This window comes from Clupea harengus, chromosome 11, assembly GCF_900700415.2.
Source record: "Clupea harengus chromosome 11, Ch_v2.0.2, whole genome shotgun sequence".
NCBI classification, from domain to species: domain Eukaryota; kingdom Metazoa; phylum Chordata; class Actinopteri; order Clupeiformes; family Clupeidae; genus Clupea; species Clupea harengus.
The window spans coordinates 12,911,386-12,936,913 of record NC_045162.1 but is presented as its reverse complement, the minus strand read 5'-3'; the positions used below and the strand labels follow the sequence as shown (position 1 = coordinate 12,936,913).

Below are 25,528 nucleotides of genomic sequence, written 5' to 3'. Positions count from 1 at the left end.
TCTTTCATAAATAACATAGGCAGAGATATTTATGGTGTCGACAACTTTCCTAACACAGCCAAACATCAAGAAAGAGCAAGACATAGTCCAACAGAAAGAAGGCCAGCTTGGCATCCAACTTGCATCCTTTTAGCTCTGGCCAACAAGTTAAAGCCAGTCCGAGACTGACTCTTGTTTGGTCTCTTGCTCAGTTACTCTCTTTTTTTCTCTTCCTCGCTTCCTCTGACATCTTCCTCAGTTTCTTTGTCACCTTTGCCATGATGTCCGTACAGGGAATACATCGCTAGCTACTTCTTAAAACTAGCAGAGGGATGTAGTTGTTGTGTGAGGTGGAGCCATAAAGCATTATGTAGTTCTCGCGCGAGGTGCAAGTGAGAGACTGCAGTGTTCACACTGTGTGGCTCACTATGTCTTTTAAGCTACTAATCAACAAAATTACAAAATGCCTTGCAAATGTTATAATATACTTGCATGTGTTATCTTTTGTGTGTGTGTGTGTGTGTGTGGTGGGGATGGCTCTTTGAGATCTTGAGTAATTTGTTTAGACCTCTTTCCAGCCGGCCCCTCTCTTTCTCCTAACCTGTCAAACCAGTAATACAGGATGGTAAAACCAGCCCATAGCTACCCCCTGCCTCCACATTACAACACTTTTAGGTGTAAGGTTTCTGTAAGTTGGAGCAAGACCAGACAGGTTCACAGGGGTGACTAAGTGACCAAGTTTCAGCTTATACGCTTCATGGAGAATGGCTTCCATTTAGGGAAAACACACACACACACACACACACACACACACCTTGGCACTTTCTATGTTTGTAGTGTGAGTATGTGTTTTTTTTACCTGCATACCAGCTTCATCACTCAGAAATCTTCTGTAGAGCGCAAAGCCAATATCTGTTCCCACTGGCAAAGGACAGAACATGAAACTTTCAATGGCCAAACAAAGGCAAACTGTACATATCCCTCAATAATGATCTGAAACACATACAGTATATCCTTAGATGGGTTTGGGGAGTCCAGGAAAGAGATTTCAATCAGATAGATGGCAGATGGGCTTTGCATACATACCAATGAGCAAGATTACTGTTATACGGGCTATTCCTAAGAGAGGCATCATCTCTCTGTAATTCTGAAAGAAAAACAGAACAAGAGTGCTACATTAAATCGATTTGCTATGGATAACTACTATATACAGACTTTTAAATACACTAAATACACTTTTAGATTTCTACAAATGTTTGAGAGCTCGATTAATCTACAGTTACAGGACAGAGACGAAGCAACCAGCTACTGTTAATTTTTCAGTTGTCGATTTACAGTGACAAAAGACAAGTGACCATCGCCAACCAAGCGTAGAAGGTATACATGATGCATACAAAATGAATAGTGGATAAAATGGAGAGAGCCAGTATTCAAAGTTCTGGTTGTAGAACGCCTTAGTGGGTATTACATCAGGGTTATGCAAAGCTATTTCATAAATGTCTAAATACCGTCTCAGCCATTTGAACCACACTCAACCTCAAACGGAGATAAAACCTAAAGCATAAAGCCTGGTTAAATAATCACACATCACATGACAAGGCACTCACCACCACCGCGTTCATGAAGTAGCCCCCAATGAGGGCGTAGACCCCTCCCGAAGCCCCCACTAGCGCATGGAGAGGGTCAAAGATGGAGCTCGCCAGAGATCCTGAGAAAATAACACATTTCAGTTTGGGGAAACAATCTGCGCCTCTACACAGTGCTTTACAGCCACAATATTAAGCAGACTTTACACTAAACAGACTTAGCACACAGGAATGCAGCACTGCCACAGAATCTAATCTTTTTGGCACTGCTCTCATACCATCTCTCAAGGGTGATGAGTGAGAGGGTAAAACTTTCAAATCAAACTTAAGTTCAGCATTTTCAACTGTCCTGCTGTGATAGCACAGTGTCTGTGTTCAGTGATCCAGGCCTCTGATTATCAGGTTATAGGAACAGGTGGCACAGTACTTGGCCCACCTGCAAGTACTCCGGCCAGGTAGACCATGCCAACCTCGAAGCCCTTGTGCACCAGCTCCAGGGGGATGCCCAGTAGAAGCTGCATGACCAGGTTACCCATGATGTGCTGCACGCTGTTAGGGGGGGGGGGGGGGGGGGGGGAGGGGGGGGAGAGAGACAGGTCAGGTCAGGTGGTGAGAAAAGGATCAAAAGCCTCTGCTACTCTTGAGTCACATCAGCTGTTTCAACATCCAGGGCTATTTATTCAACTGAAGCACTGGGGTGGAGCGCTGACATGGGCAAACATGACTAACGCCCATGCTCCTCTTAAGTTATTTCCATGCACTGTATGGAGAAAGCAGAAGGGCTGCTGGAGAAAGACGGTAAACCACACTGCGCTCCACCCCAGCGAGTGGGGCCAGGCACAGAACACAGAGGCTGGGGGCGGCCTGTGCCCAGTTTGTATTATGTACTGCTTCCCATAGTTCAGAAGCTACTTACAGTTCCTTATTTAGCAGTAACTTTTAACACAAGTATAGGTCCCTCAGGCTATCTAATGTTTTGGCAAAACAACACTGGACCTCAGGCTTCATCAACACAGCATGGAAGCTTGGGTGGCAGTCTGAGACATGTGGATAGACTGTAGAAACTACTGCCACTCACAGAAACAAGAGAAGTCACTTTTAAATCATGTAATTGTCGCTTTCATGCCAAAGTCAGAAACAACACTAGTGCATCAAGCCGTTTAAAAATGGCTGCCATCGTGCTTCGTTGAATGTCTCAGTGCAGTTTTGATGGTCCAATCTAAGAAGCAATTATTTATTTAATTTAAACAGTAGCTCGACTGCTTTCCTTCATCTAAAACTAGTGAAACGCAAGTGTTATTTGACCAAAATATAGCAAAATAGTCAAAGAGCACTTTGGTCCAACAGTTATGGCACTATTTTACCAACATCTGGTCCAACAGAACACAATGTGACAACAACAGAGGCCCCCCTCACTGCTCCTAATGTCTACATCATTGTTGTTACGGCACTTATTGTTACTCTAACCCCAGACACACAAACCATGACCTGTTAAGGATCTGTAACATACAGGAGACTAACTCACTTACCCTGCGTGGACAAACATATAGGAGATAAACCTCCAGGCCTGTTCCCTCAGATCAGGCCTGTACGTCAGCGGACTGTTCCAGATGCCATCGCCCAGGGTCACCCACTGCTTCTGCGGCTTCCACACCGCGTAGTATATAAACACCGCCAGCTGACGAGGGGGGTCAGAAACAGAAGTCTGTGTGTAACTCTCACGCCCCAGGCATCATACTGCAAAAACCCACTGAGTTTTATTCAGCGAGATTAACTGTAAATAAACGGGGCTGAGTACATACTGGTTATAATCCAATATTGACACAGAAAACTACTCAAGTAAAAAAAAAGTGACAAAAATTCAGTAAATACTACACGCTTGGTCTGTGTTTGCAGTGCTTTCCTTCCTGGCTGCCAAGTTGCGGTGTATTGAAAGGTCAGAGGGGAGGGTGAAAACACAAATGGGATATTCATGGCACGTGTTTCACCCTTTCCTTTACTGGAGGGCTAGTTCTGCGGAGCTGAATCTGGGCATTGAGACTGGAGCGCTGTACCACCTAAAACTGGCCCACAGCAGGGGGGTGAGGTGGAATGTTGAGGAAAAGGGTTCCTCAGTTATGCTATGCTGTGCTCTAGTCCTCCGTCATACTTCGAGAACGATCATTGATTTGTTGATTTGTATAAGCAACGGTGACCAGAGGACCAGGAAGGAACATTTTCAAAAGACATGGGGCACTCCCTGACATTTCTCTGTGTTGATTCTTAACTAAATCAGAACAAAACCTGAAAACATTACTGAAATGTATGTATTGACAAGTAACTTGACAGAGTTTATGATGCCTTGTTGACAAAAGAAAATCTTGTAAAAAAAAAAAAAAATGGTGAGATGGTGAATCCACATTATCAATACCCAGTCTTTCCCTTTCAAACTAATCACCTATGCATATCCCAATGCCAGATGAGGGATTCCTATTCCAGTCTCGTAGAAACAGTGTAGGTGTTAGGAGCCACACTATCAATACCAAGCCTATTCCTTTATAACAACATGAAGTGGCATAGCTAAAAAGCAGGTCTGATTGACAAGAGAACAAGGCATGATCCAGCTGAGACCCTACCTCTACGATGCTGATAGTAATGATAAAGATAGGCGGGGGGCAGCAGTTGGTTCGTTCCATATATGTGCTGCGCAGGTCTTCCGGAAGCATCCATCTAGACACAGAAGTCTGGAACTTTCCACAGCAGCCAATGCCATCAACCTCATCAGCACCTTCACCTTTCTTCCGGACCCTTCCCTCTCTCTCCACAGGAAAGGGGTCTTGCTCTCCAATCTCAATAGCCTCCATGACCCTGGGGATAGTCACGATTATGTAGAAAAGGTCAGCATGATGACTGTTGAAATTGTGGTAAGCTTCTATGCGTCTATGGCTTAATTTCTCCTCCAACTGCAATTCAGCAGTAAGGAAAGTGAAGGCTGTGACCAGAGCCCTGTTTTGCCTTCACGATGTTAATCATTAAGGAGCGGCTAAGATATACTAAATGTAGATGTCCTCAGAGATTTAGGTATTTCCTGTCAAAAAAACCTATTCACTGTGGAATGCGTCTGATGCGATGCCAACGATTTTAGCGATAAAAAAGCCTTGACTTCTTGTTTAGCGTTAATGACACACCCATACCCTCACACTACTCACTCCAGTGACAACTTTTCAAACAGTTAAAGCCTATAGGCTACTCCACAAGTGGTTGCTTGCTCTTAAGCTACATTGGCGGTCTTTTCAATAACCGTAATTATTTAGGCTACCCTCGTTTGACGTCAATGGAGATCGAGAAAGAAAATAAAAAGTTACTCACCAATATCTTTCCTTTTTTGCCTTTCTTGTACAGCCAAGTATAACCTACGAAAATCTTAAATGTAGACTTTAGCTCACGCTCACTTCCACCTCAGACGCAATTACCCCAGAAAAAAATATCTATCAAAGATTCTGATGCGTATGTCGGGACTATACATCAGCATATGAACCAATAACTGGCAATAGCTCTCAAAAAATATTTACAGTAAAGCGACAGAAAGTAGCAGCTTCATTTTAAAATTATGTTAACTGCCGTGACAGTAACATAACCTACGATAAATATAGCCCTGGTCACGCTTGGCTTTCCTGCTTCCTTCCTTTGCATAGAAAAAAAAATGCTCCAAGCATCCCACACACAAGCAAATGGCACAATCTTCGCTGTATTTGTAAACACCACTTGGTATGTCTTCACTCGACGTATACAACTTTGGCGGCCATTAATCCTAAACCTGTATTTCCGCACCTTGTCTCACCTGAGTTCGCTGACGTCATTACAAATAATTATGTCAATCTGCGGTTTTCTAAATCCTGTCGAGAATATATGACAGCATAACTGCTTTAGTCTATATATCCTAATTGTGTGATTTTAAAGATGCGTAACGGTTGGTCGTTAAAATGTTTAGCCTAAAAGCAATTAGTTTTTTTTAATCTGAAATGGATGGTTCCAAATGTATCGTGTATCCTACAATCCCTATAACCACGCCCTCGAAACAAAATATATAGACCTAGTACCATGATAGAAATGTCCTTTCACAAAAAATTGACATAAAGGACAAGATCCGTAAAATAGGAAACAGAAAATATTCGAACACGCATGTTATCTGGTTGAAGTAAAATGTCATCATTCTTCTAACATTTTGGCATTTTTTTTTTTTACCAGCAGATGGCACCATTTCGTCATTTAATCAATTCACCACACGTTAAATCGAGTGTCCGTGACTAATCCCATTCACTTTTGAATGCTCCTCTAGCTGTCCGTTCAGCGTTCACGGCCAAAAAAAACGTCGGTGTCTGTACACAGTATTGCCTACGTACATGGGAAACATAGTGACTGGACCGAGCCATAAAGAATCGCAGCCATTCAAAGCACGTGCTTCAGGAGCACGGAAGGAAGGGTTGTAATTTGATTGGCTGGTTGAGCTCAAATATCAACAGCCTTTTGCGAAACCGAAACAGAATCGCGGACAGTAATTGTAATGTTAAATACGGGCAGGCATACCACATTTAACGAAGCACTTCCAGGACCTTTATGGGAACGGCCAGGCCCATTTGGGAGTAGAACTAAACAAAAGGATGGCCAACCCTGAAGTGAAACTTGTTGTAATATAGGCTAGTAATTTGACATTGGTCCAGAGAATGTGCTACACTGCCATCTAGTGTCTGTTTGTAGTATAAGTTTCACTTTCACGTACATGCAATTAAACACATGCAACTTCAATAGGTTATGGGCCAGAGTGTCGCTAAAAAGGCTGTTTTACATGGAATTTGTGTGGCATAAACAGTGTTGTGGGATTCACAATGGAAGATAAGCTGTTTATTGAGAAGCTGAGCGGACCAGAGAACTGGGCAACGTGGAAATTTCAGATTGAACACTTTCTGAAGGCGAAAGGGCTATGGAGCATGGTCATGGAGACGGATACCGTAGCAGCAGATGCTAACGCACAGACTCGAGCAGAATTCCAAAAACGGAAAGAGAGGGCATTTTCTGTGCTAGTGCTGAATGTAAGTACACCCCAATTGTACCTAATAACAAGCTGTCAGACTCCAAAAGAAGCGTGGGACACGCTAAGAGGACACTTTGAAAGAGACACTCTTGCTAATAAGTTGTTCCTTAAGAAGAAATATTTCAGATGTGAAATGAAAGATGGAGAAAATATTACTGAACATTTGAAACGAATGAAGGAACTGACTGATAAGCTAGGAGCAATAGGTACTCAGATTGCCGAGGAAGATCAGATTGTAACACTGCTAGGTAGCCTGCCACCAAGCTATGCAACAATTGTCACTGCACTAGAGACAAAAATGGACAATGTAACACTGCAGTTTGTACAGCAAGCACTGATAAATGAAGAGCAAAAGCGTGGGCATGCTAATGATGGTGGTGCTAGTGCTAGTGCATCAGGAGGTGCATCAGCCATGTCAACACAAGTATATGGAGAAATGCAGGCTAATCCCAAGGCAGTGGGAGCAGACAAATATAGCTCATATCGATGCTACAATTGCGGAAAGGAAGGTCACCTGAAACGGAACTGTAAAAGTTGGAAAAAGACAAATAAAACCCACAAGGCCAAAAGCATGGTGTGTGAAGATGCAGATAATTCGTCTGAGAGTGCCTTTGTTGCTAAAGAGAAAAATCAGAATGAGATACCACAACAGGTTGAGTGGTTGATAGACTCTGGTGCATCAAAGCACATGACATGTCACAGAGAGATTCTACAAGATTACCAGGAATTTCCAAAACCACAGTCAGTCAAACTTGGTGATGGCAGGGTGGTTGACGCCCTAGGACTTGGAAACGTAAAATTGAGAATGACATTCAAAATCAGCGATATAAAAACTGTCAACATGTATGATGTGCTGTATGTTCCCAAGTTGTCTGGAAATCTTTTCTCAGTGGGAGCTGCTGTCAGAAAAGGAAATACAGTGAAGTTCAATAAGTCTCGTTGCTACATACGTGGAAAAGATGGAGATCTTTGTGGAATGGGGACACAAAGAGCTGATGGGATTTATCAGCTGGATGTCGAAGGAAGCTCATCTGTCTGTCACGGTGCATCAAGTGCATCAGTAGCTGCCAGTCTATGGCATCAGAGACTGGGTCACACGACCAAATTGAAAGAACTGAAAAAACTGACGAAAGGTGTGGACTTTTGTGCAGAGAAAGAATTACCCTTCTGTGAAGCATGTGTTGAAGGTAAACTGTCTCGAAAGCCATACAAACCAGTGGGAGAAATTCGTACCAAGCACAAGCTACAGCTAGTTCATAGTGATGTCTGTGGTCCCATGCAGACTGAATCTGTAAGTGGATCGAAATACTTTGTATCTTTCATTGATGACTACTCAAGATGCTGCAAAGTATACTTCATGAAACAAAAGAGTGAGGTGCTTAGCAAATTCAAGGAGTTTGAGAAAACATTCACCAATGAGTGTGGCAGAAACCTCATTAGATTGAGAACAGACAATGGAGGAGAATACACATCCAGAGAATTTCAGGGATACTTGAAGGATCAAGGTATTCACCATGAAATGACTGTACCATATGCACCACAGCAAAATGGTGTTGCAGAAAGAAAAAATAGGACACTAGTCGAAGCAGCCAGAAGTATGTTAGCTCATGCTAAATTGCCAAAGATCTACTGGGCGGAAGCTGTGGCAACTGCAGCTTACATACAGAACAGGCTACCTACATCTGTTCTGAAGGAAGGTACGCCCTATCAAAGATGGTGTGGCAAAAAGCCAGATCTGAGTCACATGAGAGTGTTTGGCTGTGTTGCTTATGCACATGTACCAGAAATAGAGAGAAGAAAACTGGACAAGAAAGCTGTGAAACTTCGTTTTGTTGGATATGCAAACAATGCCAAAGGCTATCGTCTGTGGGACGAAGACAAAAGGAGAATTCTAATTCGTCGAGATGTTGTCTTTAACGAATCAGACTTCAACTGGAAACAGGAAGTGGACATTTCTTGTTCAGACAATGAGACGATCATGACACCGGAAGAGACGGGAGCACCAGCTGACGAGGCTACTGTCAGTGAAGCTATGAGAGAGAGTAGCAGAATCAGAAAAGCTCCAACAAGATACGGATATGATGAGTATGCTGATGTTGTGACTGTTGATCATTATGCCAATGTTTGTCATGTCACAGAACCAATCACACTCAAAGAGGCATTAATGACATCAAATGCAAAGGAATGGCAGGAAGCGGCTGACCTGGAATATGAGTCGCTGCTGGAAAATGAAACTTGGGATTTAGTTGACTTGCCAAGAGATAGAAAGGCCATAGGATCAAGATGGGTGTTCAAAGTAAAGCATCATAGTGATGGACGAGTGGAAAGATACAAATGCAGACTCGTTGCCAAGGGTTACTCACAGAAGTATGGTGCTGACTATGATGAAACCTTCTCACCTGTGGTACGTTTCAGCTCAATTCGTACCTTACTTGCCTTTGCTGTCCAGAATAATCTACACGTACACCAGATGGATGTAGTAACTGCATTCCTGAATGGACATCTAGAAGAGGAAAGTTACATGGAGCAACCGGAGGGCTACGTCAAAGCAGGGCAGGAACATCTAGTGTGCAAGCTCAAGAAGTCCATATATGGACTGAAGCAATCTCCTCGTTGCTGGAACAAGACTTTCACAGAATTCATGAAAGACCTAGGCTTCAAACAGAGTACATCAGATCCCTGTGTTTTTGTGAGATCTCAACAGGAGTTAGAGATACTAGCTGTGTATGTAGATGATCTGATTCTGATTACTGAGTCAAAAGAAAGCATGAATGAACTGAAAGTTGCACTGAAGAAGCGTTACAAGATGAAAGACATGGGAGAACTGTCCTACATCCTGGGCATCTCTGTTGTCCAAGATCATGAGAAGAATTGTGTGTTTCTTCATCAGAAGCATTACATTGAAGCAATACTTCAAAAGTATAAAATGGACAATGCCAATCCCGTTGCAACTCCAGCTGACGCAAACGTCAAGCTGAAAAAAATTGATGGCGTAAGTAAGCCTGTGAACCCAAGCACTTACCAGTCCATGGTAGGAAGTCTGCTGTATGCTGCAATGGCTACAAGGCCAGACATAGCACAAGCAGTGAGTGCTGTATCAAAGTTCAATGCAGATCCAAATGCAGCACACTTGACTTGAATTCTTCGATACCTGAAAGGGACATTGAATCTTGTTCTCAAGTATGAAAGATCAGAATCTGGAGCGTTGATTGGATTCTCAGATGCTGACTGGGCAGGAGATCAAGATGATCGTCACTCAACAACAGGCAATGTTTTTCTGCTGGGTGGAGGAGCAGTGAGTTGGCTCAGTAAAAAGCAGTCAACAGTTGCACTCTCATCTGCTGAGGCAGAGTACGTCGCACTCAGCCAGGCAGCTCAAGAATGTACCTGGCTTCAACGACTTCTGAGTGATCTCGGAATGGACACTACACCAACTGTGATCCATGAGGACAACCAAGGAGCCATCGCAATAGCGAAGAATCCAGTCGATCACTCAAGAACCAAGCATATAGACATTCGTTACCATTACATTCGTGAATGTGTGCAGAATGGACAAATACAGCTTAAATACTGTCCAAATACAGCTTAAACAGATGATGAAGGCTGATATTCTGACAAAGCCCGTACCTAGACAGAAGTGTGAATATCTCAGAAGAGAGATCGGACTTTGTCCTACTTAATTCAGTTTAAAAGGCGTACTGTTCAATGCTGTTGAATTGTGTTCTGAATAGCAAGGTTAATTTTACAGTTAAGGAATAACAAGATACTTGCTAGTGTGTGTGTTAAGGGTTTATCTTGACATTATTTGTGAAGTTGAATATTGCCTTAAGTTCATGTCTGAGTGATATATGTTAGCATAAAAGACTTAATACAATTGTAAAATTAAGTGGGAGTGTTGTAATATAGGCTAGTAATTTGACATTGGTCCAGAGAATGTGCTACACTGCCATCTAGTGTCTGTTTGTAGTATAAGTTTCACTTTCACGTACATGCAACTTCAATAAAACTAAGTTCCCTCCTATGGTGAAATGCCTAAGTAGTCTTAACATTGCCTTACTCTCTTTATGCATGGAAGCAGACCGCTTTGCAGAAACTAGTTCCGGTGCCATAATAACCACTAACGCTTATCAAATCACATCACACTAGTATTATATAGAAGCATATATTTTAAAGCTTTTTTGTCTGTTTACTAGCTTCCATAGCCTTGAACTGTATGTGACTGGTATGTGATTGTGGTGCTTTACCCGCTTTCAGTGACCAAGAACAGTTTATACACAAATGCACAACACAACTGAAATAAACTGAAGAAACTTTAATTACCTGATCATTTCATGAATGACTGCTAAACAAATCACACACACTTGCAGCTGAAGAGTAACTGTAGCTGCAGCAGTAAAATAAGTAGCAGTTTAAATGGCAAGCTAAAACTCTTGATTAATAGTGTTATATGATTTTGGTTTTGATGGTGTTGAAAATGTCCAGGTTTGCCAGAGAGTAGCCTGTAACTTTCTACATTGTATTTACCTTTGCTCAATAAACAGAAAGTCAAAAAACAAATGCACGACACAGAAATAAACTGCAGAAACTTTATTTGTCAAAAAGGAGAAAAAAAAACAAGAACAAAAAAGATAAATCCACATCATCAGGTAAAGACTTGTGAAAAAAAGATGGAGGGGGGCAGAGAGAGAGAGAGGCAGGGTTTGGTTAAAGCAGCTGCTGCAAGTCAGTGGTTGGTATACAGAACCACCACATCGGCCAAGCGTTTCTACAGCGCGCCAGAGGGGACAGACACAGATCTGATTCACTTTGGGTTTGGTAAAGAGAGGTAGAGAGAGGAGAGAAAGAGAGAGAAAGTGAGTGAGAGACTATCAAAAAAAGGAAACTTTACATTTCTTTAACTTTCAAAGGGGTTTTTGTCAGGCCAACAGTTCTGACAAAAGTCCTCTGGGGATAAAAAAAAAAGAAAAAAAAAAAAGGTTTAGATTAACGATGGCACCCAAGTAGATTGAAATTAAAATTAAAATAAAAGGGGTAGAAGCAGCTGGTATAACAGCCACTGTGTTATCCAAGGGCAGACTGGTACCAGATGAGATTCTTCAAGAGACATCTACGAAAGACAACACATAAAAACATTAACCACAGAACACTTGAAAATAAATTAATGAAAATATCCAACTATATGAAGGTAGATCACTGTCGTGTACTGAAATTCTACACAAATCAGTCATTACAAAACACTACTATTAACTTATTTGAAGTCCCTGCACATTCATTGTCTTCACAGCTGGGGTAATGTTTCGTATTGGTATATGGGCAGGACTGACGGCCATTTTAAAGTGTGTTCTCATGTCTACTCACAGCTGGCGGGTCGGGCGCCGTACTTTCGCATGATCTGGTCTTGCGTGAATTTCACAAAGGATTCATATTGTTCTGTAGTGGAATAAAAAATAAATAGAAAAAAATAGTGTTAAAAGCTACTTCAGTGAAGACAAACACACAAACTATGAGAAGACAACATTTCAACAGACACAGGTGTCTACATCTATCAGCTCAACTAAGCTCCCCTTATTCTCCCTAGAGGAGGGCTATATGTTAGTGGTGAAGGTGATAACAGGGCCAATGCTCTAGTATTACATATAACTAACACAAGTGTGAGACAACACAGGGAGAAGGGGGCCATCTACTGGCTGTAACATGACATTGCACCAGCCCATTTCCTGAGGCTGCAAAAGCCATCTAGCAGAAGAGGAAATGTCTGCCATTCTACCTGCATAACATGACAGACACCATAAACTCTCCATTACACAGCGCACACAATGACCGTTTCAAGTACTTCGGAGAAAATAACTTCAAAGTGTTTGCCTTAAGGACTGACCTTAAAAATCTTTGAGACCTTCGAAAAATTCAATTATAACTGAAAACCTGTGCGTGTGAGTGTTCCCAGCCTAGAAGTGGCCTTTAGCCGCTACCCACCTGCGAGTTTTGTGTTGAGAATCTTTTCGTACTCTTCGCGGATCTTCTCCTCGTGGTCTTTTAGTATGCGCTCACACAGATAGCCAACCTGTCGCAGCGTGAATGATGGCTGATCCTTCTTCACAGACGAGGCACCTACAAACATAAACGGACACACTGAGTTCCAACGTTATGAGCACCCTACACACACACAAACACACACTTCTTATAGTTAGGGTATTGGCAGACTCTTTTGGCCAGAGCGACTTCCAAATCAAGTAAGCCTGTGTCGCCAACATTACGCGCCTATACACACATATACAGACTCGGAGCGGGGTCGTTCGGTCCACAGCGTCCTTGCCATAAATAGGTGTAGACCAAGACGCGATTTATTGCCTGCTTTTTGTCATCTCGAGGCGCTGCAGCAGCTCAGCTCGGCTCAGCTATTCCGCTGCAGTGAGGCAGGTCAGATTCCAGTCATGAATCTGCCCCTCTAAGATGCCTCGCCACAAACACTCACAGCTCAGTACAAACAGCTGCAGCCTCCCAGCACTATTTACAGGCAAAGGAGCGGAGGACCTTCAAGTGCACACTGGGCGCGCTCCGGACGGGAATGTGTGTGTGTGTGTGTGTTCGAGAGGGACTGTGTGGGAAAATAAATTAATTTATAACACAGTCACAAGCAAGAGTTGCTCACACCGGATATAGGAAGAGGACTAGTGGTCTCTTAGGAGGGATCTCTTTTTCAGGGGGTGGGATGGGGTCTTAAATGCAGATGATTAAACCACAAGGCCTACATCTGTACATAATCAGATCACTCTGACTTAGGGAGATTACAGTATAGATGGCAAACTGACAAAGACTGGTGGATTAAGACAAGAGTGGCCGAAGGGGGACAGAGATGTACACACTCAGTTTAAGAGAGCCTTCACACACACACACTGTCCATCTGAAATGTCCGGTTTCACCTGAAGCTCTACTATATTTGTGCTTTTCCAGAGCTTTTACATCAACATGATTTATTAAAGCGCACAACAGTAACTCCACGGACACACACACACACACACACACACACAGTGAATCCAGTCATTACACTTGTGCAGAAAAAAAAAAATCTAGATTATGGAGATGTAGAAAAAGGTAGACCGGTAGACACAGATCAACAGGAGGAGATTGAGCCAGGCCCACTGACTGACCAGGGGGGGAGCTGGGAGACATGAGCGCAGGGTTGGGGCTCTGGCCTTCACTGGAGCTGCAGGCTTCGCTTTGGTTGAAGGCACCCTCCAACTGCCGTCGCCTCTGGTAGCGGCTATACTCCTGCCGAATGTTCTGGAAGATCTGCTCTGTTAGGGGCAAAGGAGACAAAGGAAGACATGAGATGGGCGAGAAAACAACAAAGAAGATTGGTGGGGGAAAACACCTAATATTTAATTAATTAGTAGATTGGGAAAGGCAAAATGGCATGCCGCATTTGGAGAACAATTCCATTGTACCACACAGTCACTGAGCCACGACAGAACGCAAATTAGGACTAAGACAGAGAAACAAGGCACTTCCTGTCTTCAGCTGAGATGTTGTGACTGAGGAGGGCGAAGCAAAAAGTGCACACTGCTTTCCACTTCCTTTACTAGCAATGCCTACGGTGACACAGTAACCTTTCAGCCAACAAACGCGTTGGCTCAACACAGCACATTTAAATACCCCATCAGCCCACCACCTAGGTACAAGCCACATAATAAGGGAACACTGTTGTGCCAGTCACTCATTCCAATGATTTACATTATTTATGGTGCACAGATTCCATGCAGTTCAAGTTAGACATTCATACACAGTTCCAGTAGAGGTACAGGGCTATGTGAAGGGTGTGCTAATGGCTGAGGGTCGTACTGTTGTTGGGTCTTAAGCTGGATGCAAGAGAACTACATCAGAGAAAGCACGGCAACCCATCCAGCCTTTCACCCTCTGTTGTTTGGGCAACGAGGCCTGTAGCATCCGCCTCAATATCTCAATTCATTCTTAATGAATCTAGTGTTTGGGCACAAAAGGGGGGGGTGAAGAGGGCTAAGGAAGTGTGTGTGTGGGGGGGGAGAGGGAGAGAGAGAGAGAGAGAGAAACAAAGCGAGATAGAGATGCATCGAAACAGCTGTGCTCACACACACAGCTGTGACCACAGCCAGCCAGTCCTCAGTATCACCCCCCCCTTTTGATTCAACACACTTTGTTCTTTCTTTTTCCATTTTTCCACCTCCTTGAAAACAAACATGTTATGTTTTTTCAGGGATAACTCTAGCCCCTAAATCAATGGCTTTGGAGATATCTTGTTAAGACTTACAGAGGGGAAGGTTAAAAACTAAAAGTAGGTCACCAGAATGAAGCTAGGGTTTAGGGACCTGTGCTGAGAGAGAGAGAGAGAGAGGGGTGGGGGTTGGAATCTTATCCCAGAGCCGGAGCGCCAAGCTCCCCACAGCCCCCTCTATCTGAAGGGGGCCAGGGCACATTTATCTTGGGTGGGAGCGCTCAGGAGGGAGGCCCCACTCCACACGTCACTGATGGTGGGTGACTAGCAGGAAATGTGCATGGGGTGGGGAGGCACCTGATGGGCCTCAGATGTCATATTACTCAGTAAGTGCAGTTACATGACTGAAGGAGGCCTTTAATGACAGCTGGCTGAATGCATCTACAGAGCAGCTGGGGTCTGATGGGGCATCTTTGTTTACTGGACACAACCCTCATGCAGTCAGAGCACTTGGGGTCTGTCCACAGCCTTGTCCCCAACCTGCACTACACACAGTGCTCTTCTTAAGACCATAATGGTCTGAGCCTAATCTGCAGCCAGGACACTGCTTACGAATCGGTTGACTACCATTTCAAAACAGCGGCATGGAAAGAAAGAGAAAGTCAATTCTGCCAAGCATTTACAGATTCAGGGAAACTTATTTCATACTGGATGACGAAAGGCCTAGTTCTGAATGCATCCAAATAGTAACAAAGGCCTGAGTCATCCCTGAACTAGGTCTAGATACTGTACACATTCATGGTGCATATCTAGCATACCAAAATTTCAAGACAGGCAGCATAGCTGTGTGCCTCAGGGATGTACAGACTTGGCGAGGGCTACTTGAATGACAAGTCCTCCTCTGCTGCCAACACCCCCACCACCTCACCCCACCCATGCCAAGTGACTGGAGCCCAATCCGGGGGTGTCGCCTAGCAACAGTGACCTTGCGGTGGCAAGACCAGGCGATCAATCACAGATATTTGCTGAAGGTGGACAGAGATGGGAAGGAGGAAAGTTCAGGATCGGACAGGCCTAGAGACGAGACCAACCCAATAAGCAGACAGATGAAGATATGAAAGGAAGCAGAGAGAATGAAACAAAAACACACTTTAACCCCCCCCCCCCCCCCCACACACACACACACACACACACACACACACACACCAAAGGCAACTGATTTGGTTTGAAGGGGTGGGGGGATGGCACAAACATAGCGCCTGACTCATTTCACCCTCCAGTGCCGATGTATGGGGGTGGGAGTTAGGGGTCCTAAGCTCACAGGAAGCCCGTCGCCCGGTGGGTCAAGCCAAGTTCACACACACTCACGTAAAACACAGGAAATAACCAGGATTTTCACCACATTGGTTCCCAAAGAGTGAATCAGACCAGCAGCTCAGACAGAGGAGCAGAGAGGGACAGAAGGCGGAGGCCAAAAGGGAAGTGAGCTGGGATGAGCCTCAAGAGCTGCAGAGAGACGGGACATGACTTGAGAATTAAAGAACACAAAAGGCGTCCCAGGGCTGTTGGCTTTGTGTGGCATGTTGCCGTTGTCAGCACTCTGGTTGTGAAGCCATTCAGGATATGAATGACTTTAAACAACAAAAAAAAGCAATTCAGGAGATCTTGTATCAACACGAAACTGTAGCGGACTGAATTGACAGTGAAAACGTACTGAGGCCCCATTTATCAAGCTGTGCCTAAAAAGGGCTGATGCCTATGCAAACCTGCCATGCTTGACGCTTGAACAACAGAACTCCACACCGAGCAACGAATTCCTCACAAGCGGCACTGACAAACTTTACAAAGAGAAAAATGGCGAGCGCTCAAAGCTCTGCAAAAGACATAACTACACGGCATCTACAGCTCAGATGAATAGGGACGGACAAAAAAACGACACACAAGTCACACAGGAAGCTGCTACAGAGCAGAAAGATAAGCATAAAAAGGAAGTAATCCCAGGTCCGAGTGTTGACACCGCTACGGCACAAGAGAAGCGAGTGCTCCAAAACAGTATTCCCCTGCCTGCTTTTACTTGACTGTTCTTAAAAGACATGCTGCCAAGAACAGGCACACGCATGCATCACAGGCTTAGGTGGTTGAGAAAATAACGAGTGTCGCTTTCCCTGGATACTGCTGAGAGTCCGCAACACAAGACCCCCAGGCAAAAAAACTGCTCCCCAGCAGGAAGAAAAATGGACCGGGAGGGGATGGGGGAGGTGTTTAAATGAGATTGAGCAACTGCCGCGGGCGTGAGGAGGCGTGGGATGGAGACTAGGTGTGACCGACATGTGAGCTGCAAGGCAGCTCTGGCAACGTTAGCCTGGGCTGGGTGAATGAGACGAGTCTGCATTACGGAGTCCAGTCATGCCGCAGCAGGAAGACTGGAGCCAGTCCGCCTTGGAGACTAATGATAGTGTCAGTTACTGAGTCCATTTCTCCATCACCTCACTGACCACTAGCGAGGGACGGATACAACACACGCCACTCATGCAATCCACCAAACACTGGGAGATTTATTTTTGGGGGGGCTGGCCACATCTTGTGGGTTGGAGGGAACTTGCAGAAACACTGCAGTCCTCTATGGGACACAAACTGCCTCCATCCCACCACAGTTTTGGTTTAAGCGGCAGAGAGCACGTCGACGACCAAGCTTGGCCAAAACCACTGAGGAATTATTGCCGAGAGAATGCATGATGAAGTGTCTGCCACTGGACAGCGTAGTGGTTGAGATTAGCCAAATCTTAAGAGTGAACGCTTGGAAGGTGGATTACAACCTTTTCATCAGAGACAAAAAAAAAAAAAAAAACTGGCAAGGACAGCCTTCCTTCACAGCTCTTCCCTCTGCCTCCTGTTGTAGCAGCTAAGGGCTTATGTGTAGTCCAAAATGTCTGCGTTCGTGCATAGTGGCTGCACATGTAAACCAGCGGGTCTCTGGTAGTTTTTGTTCCTAGGGAACAAACATACTAATGAAAATGTGCATCTGTACTGTAAGTGGCTTTGGGTGAAAGCCTCTGCTAAATTAATAAATAGCATAAATGGATTTTGTTTTATTCCTGAGCCAGTGCTTTAAAACTTGCATGCACATGCGCCATCAACGTGCCTGGTCTGCACGGACACAACATTTTGGTGCTGTGTGGACCATCCTGGTGACAAATTGCATCATCCATACCTAGCGGACGTAAACATAACCGTGTTCGCAGGAGCATATTACCCCCTTAAGGCCACTTTTCTGCATGTGTGACACCACACATCAAAAGATCACTGCATCTCTGGTTCCAATCACAATGCCCATCACAAAATGATGTCTAAACCTCTGAGATTGCCATCCTGGCATCACATACATCTGTAATTCAAAATCACAGCCTTTGTTATACAGCAATATCCCAAATACCATAAACCTACTCATGTCTTCTCTCTCACAAGACAGGGAGGGGCGATCAAGCCTGTGCCAACAGAAACACCAGAACTATGTCTCATTTTTCTTTCGTTCTTAGTAAACATTTGCCGTTACCACACAGTAAGTGCCCTACGGCTGGCAGTCTTGGATGGAAGCCCATCACAGAGCCAAGCTCAATTCAAAAGACTCATCCTCTACCCACAACTCCAAAACGGAGACAGGGACTTTGCAATTCTTGTGCTTGTTGGTTCTGAGATGTGGCAACACTTCTTGGCACAGCACATAGAAGATATGAGCTAGGAGTCTCAAATGTTCCAGAGAAACCCAAGGGGGTGGACAATCACTTACCACCCCTAAGGTGGACAACTAGGTAAGCAGACAAAAAGGGAACACAAATCCAGGATCAGCAATGCTGAGTAATGCACTTTAGTTGGCAAACATAAAATGAATAAATGGGAAGTGTCACACAGGAGTAAAAAGGAGAAGCAAGCAGACGATAGAACAATCCAGTAAAATGTGATCTGGGGAGTGGGAGGGGGTTGCCCGTCAGAGGAGGAGCCCATATTTAATACACTCGCCAGGGAGATGACGAGGATGGGTGAACTGCTAAAACAAAAGGCCGATTGTACTACCGGTGGCCTCGTCCACACACAAAAAAAAGATGGTCACTCACTTATAAGATTTCTTTGAGTCATTGAAATTCCACACATGCCAAAACAGGGAGCAGGGGTGACGCAGACACACAGCTCAGGACAAAGCAGCAAAAGAAGGGCAGTGAAAGGGGGACGCAAAAGGAAAGAACACTCCAGAGCTGGCATTTTGAGGCATGGAGAACAGAAAGGATTATCAACTTATAAAATGTGGCACCAACGGGCTAGAGTTTTAGAAGAGCTTAAATCTTCCATTTTAACCTGTCCACCTCTTTCCTCATAGGTTGCAGGATTCTTGAGCGAGGGTAAATTGTAATTAGGATTCATGTAGAGCACGGATTAGTTGCCATCAAATAGCTCAACCTCCCTAGGAGCGGCACATAATGCGCTTCGCTGGATCACATGAGATAGCCAGGTAATTATCTCTGGTGGCCGTGCTCCACACCAAACCCATTCAAATCCTACAGAGGGAAGCTTTTCAAATGGGTGGGCTACAGCAGCACGAATAGAAAAGGCACGTAACAATGCCTTTCTAGGCAGGGGAAATCGAGAAGGTACAAAAAAACCCAGTCCGTTCCCACACCAGACAATACCAACGCAACACGGGAGGGGGGAATAAAAGGTTGTCGTGTTTTCATTCTGCTTGGTCAATGACTGTTACCTACCAAAAGTAACTGAATGTGGTACACTGTTCAGGTAATTAATTTAATCTGACCAGGATAATGCAGATTGACTCACTTGGTATACATTCAGTGACGTTAGCAAACCCACGTTTTTGTATGATCACTAATCGAAGGATGACTGAATGGATGAGCAAGCCCTCGGCTAGCGTATGTTAACTTACCAACGTTCGTTGGCAGCGAATTGGTTAAATATTGCCATAATTTCACATATGCCATTTTCCACCGTATATAATCTCGACAAAAGTACAAAGTGAAACGATCATCGTCACCAGGCAAGTACCAAAGTGTCTAGCCAAGGGAAGCTAGCTGGACAAGCTAAATAGCACTAGCTAAGACGATGAGAATTTCAAGTGCACTTAGTTGAGGCAGATGGAGCTGGCAAACGTACAAAAACATGCAATCATTGCTTTTTTCTTGACAATTCAGGAGAGATAAACCAAAAACTAGCCATTCCACAGGCATGCAATATGGTTCAAAGAGTAGAATTTAAAATGCGACACACGCCGGCATGAGGAGGAGTCTGCACCCAACCCCCATCGATTAAGCAGACACAGTGGTTAACGTGTAGTGATAAAACTAATGTTAGCTAGGTACTAGGTCGGTTAAACGTCACTAGATCATAGACAATAGCTCAGCTCAACTCACACTAGACTAATAAAACCAATGTCCGCTAGATGTCCCAGGAATAAACCGTTTACCAGATCTCACCCCCAAGCCTGCCTTGTTAACCCTGCTTTCTCTAGCTAAATGGCGGCTGAAGCGTTAGCTGGCTAACCAACGTACCTAGCTATACCAATCCACATGACACAATGTTATCTTTCCATAAACAAGGTACGATGGTTTGCAGAGTAATCCAGCTGCTAAATTGCTCGTGTTGTCCAGTAATGATACAGCAATGATGACTAAATAAATTCTTCTGAGCGTTTTCGGCATATTGCGCGTAACGTTATTGTCACAAGTTAACGCTACCTAGCTGGCCAGATAGCAACTTCAACCTGTCGAAATCAAAGCGGCTAACGTTAATCCAGCCTTGACTTAAAATGCGAAACCGAGTCTATTAGCTAGTGTTAATAATGAATTGATCCAATGTGGGTTTGCTAACGTTAGACAGTACGCTAAATGCAAGTTCATGTTAATATAACCGTCGGAAAGAGAAGAACACACAAAGCTAACTGTAGGTAGCATTAACGTTAGCTCGCTCGCTAGACTAACTTCAACAGATATGAGATAATGCACAAATAAGAGCACCCGTATCCAAACACCAGTGGTTAAACAATTGACGTTGTTATTCGTGTAACGTTGGCTAACGTAGCTGTCGCTCGCTGAGCTGCCGTACGAACTCATGCGATTAACTGCAAGTTATTTCAAAGGGAAACTTTATTTTAGTATGCTTTTACTACGTTACAATGAAAAGACCGTCTTGTTCAGGTTGACCAACTGGTCTACATTAGCGGCCGACCCCCTACTTCCTTCTGCTCGTGCTCAAGTTAGCTGAAGCTAGCGTTAGCTCCACTCCACCCGAACCCCCTCCCCCAAACCTACTCAGCTAATGTCCCAGTCCTGATTCAAAAATCTATTAAAAATCTTACCAGGAGTAAGCCTCTGTTCTCCTCCCATTGACTGAGGTGACATAGAAAGCGAAGGACTGTCTGTTGGTGGGCGAAGATTGCATCTTTGAGGAGACGGAGTTCCAGTGGTCCCCGGTAATGGACTGCACCTTCTTCGCTTAGGGGACTGAGGACTAAGCAGGGCCTCAAACTCCATGGAACGTTTTAACGTTGCTCCACACGCCATGTTTGCTAAAAATGAAGTTAGAGCGAAAATGAACTTGTAAAGATATCCAGTTATGTACAAAGAATGTCCAGGAGGTGAAATATTTAGTTGCTAGTCCAAAATGTCGCGACGTCTGTTGCAGGCTCTCCCTTTTCTCACACAACAGCCACCCTTGACGCCGGGTTGGTTTGCCAACTGCCAAAGCTTCTATCAAAATCCCAACGTCACAATGGGGGATTGTACCATTATACTAAACAGGGGAAAATAATATAAATATATTTAACCGCACAAGTCATTCATGGGTATAATTACTCAGTACGACTTGATTATTTTCACAAATAATTATATGGACGTAGAATTAGTTGATAGAAACAAGTACGTGACAAAACTTCAATCTTGTAATTCTTTAGTACTTCAATGTCCCCCATCAGTTAAACAGAATGTTTTAAATCCTGCTAACTCAAACTAGTATCTAACAAGTTAGCTGGTTGTTGTATTTACTCAAATGAGATCAATGAACTAGCTAGCTCGCTAGCGTTAGTTGTAAAGATTTAAAGCTCACATTTTTTGTTCATTATTCTTAAAGCGGCATTTTCATCATTATTTTGTGTGTATTACAAACGGGCTCAGACACAGGAGAGTTGGTCTGTTTTTGTTGTTTGTTATCAAAATGTATCTCTTTTTTTTACGATAATGTAACGTTATCAGGCAATCAATCATGCAATTCATTTTTACTTTCAGCCATTCAACATTTCAACATTTTACATCAGATTGTTGAACATTTACCTTCCGATTCGCTCTGACCCTCCATGGTCTCTAGCCATTTGTAATGTTTCAATTGATGATTGTATGAGGTAACACGCCTTTTTTAATATGACAAAATGATATTTTCGCTGTCCTTTTTCGTACTGAACTATTTTGTGGAACCACTTACCATTGTGATGTGTATCCACAACATTGTCATGGCCATTGTGACAGAACTCAGGGGTCAAAGGTGAATTTCTGACAAAGGTGTGCAGAAAAGTTTTTGATACAAATATGCAAACGTTTGGTCACAATGTAGTATCTGTAACCATTATTTGTTACAAGTATAGTTCCCATAAGGAGCCAATTGCCATCATAGGATCTGTAAAACAAGTTGGAAGTGAAAACATATCTGGACCAGTAGTTGTAGGCTATGTAACTTTTATTAAAGAGCACAGATTCAGGTCAGCCTCAACAAGTGTTTTTTTTATTTATTTAATTTTTTTAAACTGCTTATGAAATATTACTAACTAAACCACCAAGTTGACAATAATACTTTGAAAATGAAAAAAATAATATGACTTACTGGTTTTCATTTTAAATACAGTGCTTTGTTTGGTTACATGCACTTCCTGGCATGTCAAACTTACTAGGGTTTTTTGTCATGTCTTGTCATTAGAGCAATACATACAGCATAAACCGTGACAACTGTGACTTACAGCCCTATTTGTTTGTTTTCACAGACACAAACATCAAACCAGACTGTCCATGAGTCAATTTTCTTTACTTGTGATGTAATTATCTGTAGAATCCTATAGGTTAACTAAATAGGTTAACCCAACTGCTGTGCGAGGGTCTGCTTGTTGGACGTTATAGTCTACCTTTTTTGCATCAAATGGTTCTGTGTAGTCATGTCTGTGTATCATAAAAAATATCTGTATACAGAAAATCATTGCTGTTAAAGCCTTACAGAGCAAACAACCAAAAAAAAATAGGATTTCTCTCTGTCACACAAACAAAGAGATGCACACACACAATGTGACCCACAACCCAGAAGGGCAAAGGTCAGTTTGTGGCTTTGTGGTCTGAAAGCAGTGTCATAGGTCAGAGAGGAATGTGGTTTTCCCTCTAAATCAAATGAAACCCTAACGCCAAGCCCCAAATGAAAACTTGTCTCTTCTGCATGGGAATTAAGCTATATCTGCACATTTTAAACACACACTGAAATCTAAAAATACACACAGTTGTTTTTGTCATATGTAGAATCTACAATAGCCTGTGTGGAATTCCTTGATAACATTAATGCAAAAAATGAAAGACATGAATTTGAATGAAATGTCATAGTGCCAAGGCATGGGATAATAATAATGGGCACTTATCAACAACAAATCAGTGATTTAAGATTGCTGTAGTAGTACTGTAAGCCTGACGTTGATGTGTGACTGCACATGTGTTAAACATGGTGGTGAATGGCTTGTGAGAGGTATGGTGTACCAGTGTGTCCACCACACCATTTCCTGCATTAAATCAGTTAATAAACTAAATTATTTAATTAGAACATTGTATAATTTGACACATAGCAATAACCTTTACCTAACAGCCCTCTACAGAGGCCATCCTGTGTACTGCCACAATTTTACAACTTAATAGGTGCAATCCTATATGTACTAATCTTGTAAAAGTTAGCAAAACAGTTTGGATGTGAGAAATTCATGTATAACTCAGTTTGTGAAGTGGAATGCCATTGTAATACTTCACTTCAATATTTAATCCACAATAATATGTCTTTCATGTTACTTAAAACAAATGACACACACAAATAAACACACACACACACACACACACACATACACACACATCAAAAGCATTTAGAAAATCTCTCAATGTCTGTCACATTGACTCCCCAATTGTTCAGTTGTGTTGTTGTGCTGTGTCTGGTCCATCCCTTCACACACGGACTGTAAGGTCGCCCCAGCATCCCTGGAGGTTCTTTCCTCGTTGTCGACAGCTAAGCTATAGCTGCTCCTCTCTCCCTTGCACTGACCACCTGAACCATTCCCAGAGCCCCAGGACACACAGAGCCGCCCCAACATTCGACACAGCACTGCTCTCAACTCCCTGCATCGCAGCGCATACAACAGGGGGTTGACGGAAGAGTTGACCAGGCAGAGAGTGCTGCAGAAAGCGAAGGCCCTCTGCTGGTCATGGCTGAGACTCACAGATACATCAGTGAGCATGAAGGAAAGCGCTGGTAGCCAGCAGCCCACCATGATCACCAGGATGAGACTCAGCGTCCGTGCAAGGTGGATGTCCATCCGCATGCGCTGTGTCACCGACGGCCCCTGCGATCGATTGACCGATGCCTCATGCTGGTGGGCCTTCCACAGAATGAGAGCGTAAGACACCACGATGAGCAGGAGCACCACCAGGATGAAGCTTACCCAGCAGGCCATGTAGCGGTGGTCCACGTAGGGGAAGAGGTGCGAGCAGGGAGAGCTTCGCTCAGTCGGGCACCTCCAGCCCATCAGAGGTAAGAAGGAGATGATGGTGGTCACAGTCCAGAGAGACAGCATCCCCAGCAAGGCTCGTTGGCGCGTCATCAGCACCTTGTAGTTGGACACCTGGGAGATGCAGAGGTAGCGGTCCAGCGCTGTGAGAAGCAGGCTGCCCACCGAGCCTGTGAAGGACATGGTGACTCCCCCGAGCTTGAAAAGGTACGCGGCCGGACCATCGCGTCGCTGGAAGAGGTGGAAATCGAGGAAGCTGGTGGTGAAGAAGCAGCTGGCTAAGGCATCAGCCAGTGCTAGGCTGGCGATGAACAGGTAGGAAGGCCGCTGGCGCAGCATGGCACTGGAGGAGATCACGCCCAGCACCAGGACATTCTCCAGGAGGGTGATGGGACCGGCCAGTAGACAGATAGAGCCTATGGCCTTCCGCTCTGGCTCCGTGAGCACATGATATCTGTCCAATCCTCCAAATGACTCATTTGCTGAAGCAATGTGTGAATGAAAAGAAGGATGATACATGTCAAATAATAAATTACATTTTTCACAAGACATAGGAAAAACGTCTGCCTTATATTCATTTCCAAGTGGTGAAAGTGTGCAAAACTTGACTGACCAAAAAAAATAAAAAATTGGATCTGGATGTTTTAGGGGTTTCTATCAGTATCTCATAATAAATCAGGTTTTCAAAAGTTATTTTAAAGAAAAAAATCTGCCCTGCTACACCTTATGTGTATGCTAAGGTTACTTGCTAAAAATGCTAATTAAACTCAGCATTCTTATATTGATACACATCTTTTTTTCATTTTCTATTGTCATGTTTCTGTGGTATTTGCACGAATTGCATCTGGGTTTATGCACGAATGAATGATGCAGTACTTCTCAGCATTGGCCTTTTGATGCATTTACAT

General features: G+C 43.7%; 3 protein-coding genes across 4 annotated transcripts; all 3 read right to left on the bottom strand.

Annotated features, from left to right (window-relative positions):
• Positions 1-11: 11 nt before the first annotated feature.
• On the bottom strand, positions 12-6,318 carry rhbdl2 (rhomboid, veinlet-like 2 (Drosophila)). 2 transcript variants are annotated; one of them, XM_031576980.2, is made up of 7 exons: positions 4,914-6,318; positions 4,181-4,412; positions 3,095-3,243; positions 2,002-2,114; positions 1,587-1,687; positions 1,066-1,126; positions 12-900 (listed from the first exon to the last, which is right to left on the bottom strand). In XM_031576980.2, the coding sequence occupies exons 2-7, from the start codon at positions 4,406-4,408 to the stop codon at positions 755-757; spliced, it is 798 nt and encodes a 265-aa protein (XP_031432840.1). In that variant the 5' UTR covers positions 4,409-4,412; positions 4,914-6,318; the 3' UTR covers positions 12-754. The 2 variants fall into 2 exon arrangements, with proteins under 2 accessions (XP_031432840.1, XP_031432841.1); XM_031576981.2 differs by lacking the exon at positions 12-900 and adding an exon at positions 947-972 and having other exon boundaries at positions 4,914-6,314.
• A 4,890-nt stretch (positions 6,319-11,208) lies between these two features.
• akirin1 (akirin 1) lies at positions 11,209-21,573 on the bottom strand. Its single transcript, XM_031575958.2, has 5 exons — positions 21,186-21,573; positions 13,785-13,931; positions 12,610-12,744; positions 11,995-12,066; positions 11,209-11,743 (listed from the first exon to the last, which is right to left on the bottom strand). The coding sequence occupies exons 1-5, from the start codon at positions 21,388-21,390 to the stop codon at positions 11,733-11,735; spliced, it is 570 nt and encodes a 189-aa protein (XP_031431818.1). The 5' UTR covers positions 21,391-21,573; the 3' UTR covers positions 11,209-11,732.
• Positions 21,574-22,603: 1,030 nt separating this feature from the next.
• cnr2 (cannabinoid receptor 2) lies at positions 22,604-25,328 on the bottom strand. The gene has a single exon (XM_031576149.2). It carries the CDS (start codon positions 25,170-25,172, stop codon positions 23,994-23,996), a length of 1,179 nt encoding a protein of 392 aa, XP_031432009.2. The 5' UTR covers positions 25,173-25,328; the 3' UTR covers positions 22,604-23,993.
• Positions 25,329-25,528: the final 200 nt, after the last annotated feature.

Excerpts from the sequence above, each read along its gene's own strand:
- akirin1 (XM_031575958.2), bottom strand. The coding sequence starts at position 21,390 with ATGGCGTGTGGAGCAACGTTAAAACGTTCCATGGAGTTTGAGGCCCTG. Across the intron at positions 13,932-21,185 it reads AGAACAGAGGCTTACTCCTG|AGCAGATCTTCCAGAACATT; the intron begins GTAAGATTTTTA and ends TGCCCCTAACAG. Across the intron at positions 12,745-13,784 it reads GTCTCCCAGCTCCCCCCCTG|GTGCCTCGTCTGTGAAGAAG; the intron begins GTCAGTCAGTGG and ends TTATGTTTGTAG.
- rhbdl2 (XM_031576980.2), bottom strand. The coding sequence starts at position 4,408 with ATGGAGGCTATTGAGATTGGAGAGCAAGACCCCTTTCCTGTGGAGAGA. Across the intron at positions 3,244-4,180 it reads TTACTATCAGCATCGTAGAG|CTGGCGGTGTTTATATACTA; the intron begins GTAGGGTCTCAG and ends CCCCCTCGTCAG. Across the intron at positions 1,688-2,001 it reads CCTGGCCGGAGTACTTGCAG|GATCTCTGGCGAGCTCCATC; the intron begins GTGGGCCAAGTA and ends TTATTTTCTCAG.
- cnr2 (XM_031576149.2), bottom strand. The coding sequence starts at position 25,172 with ATGTCTTGTGAAAAATGTAATTTATTATTTGACATGTATCATCCTTCT.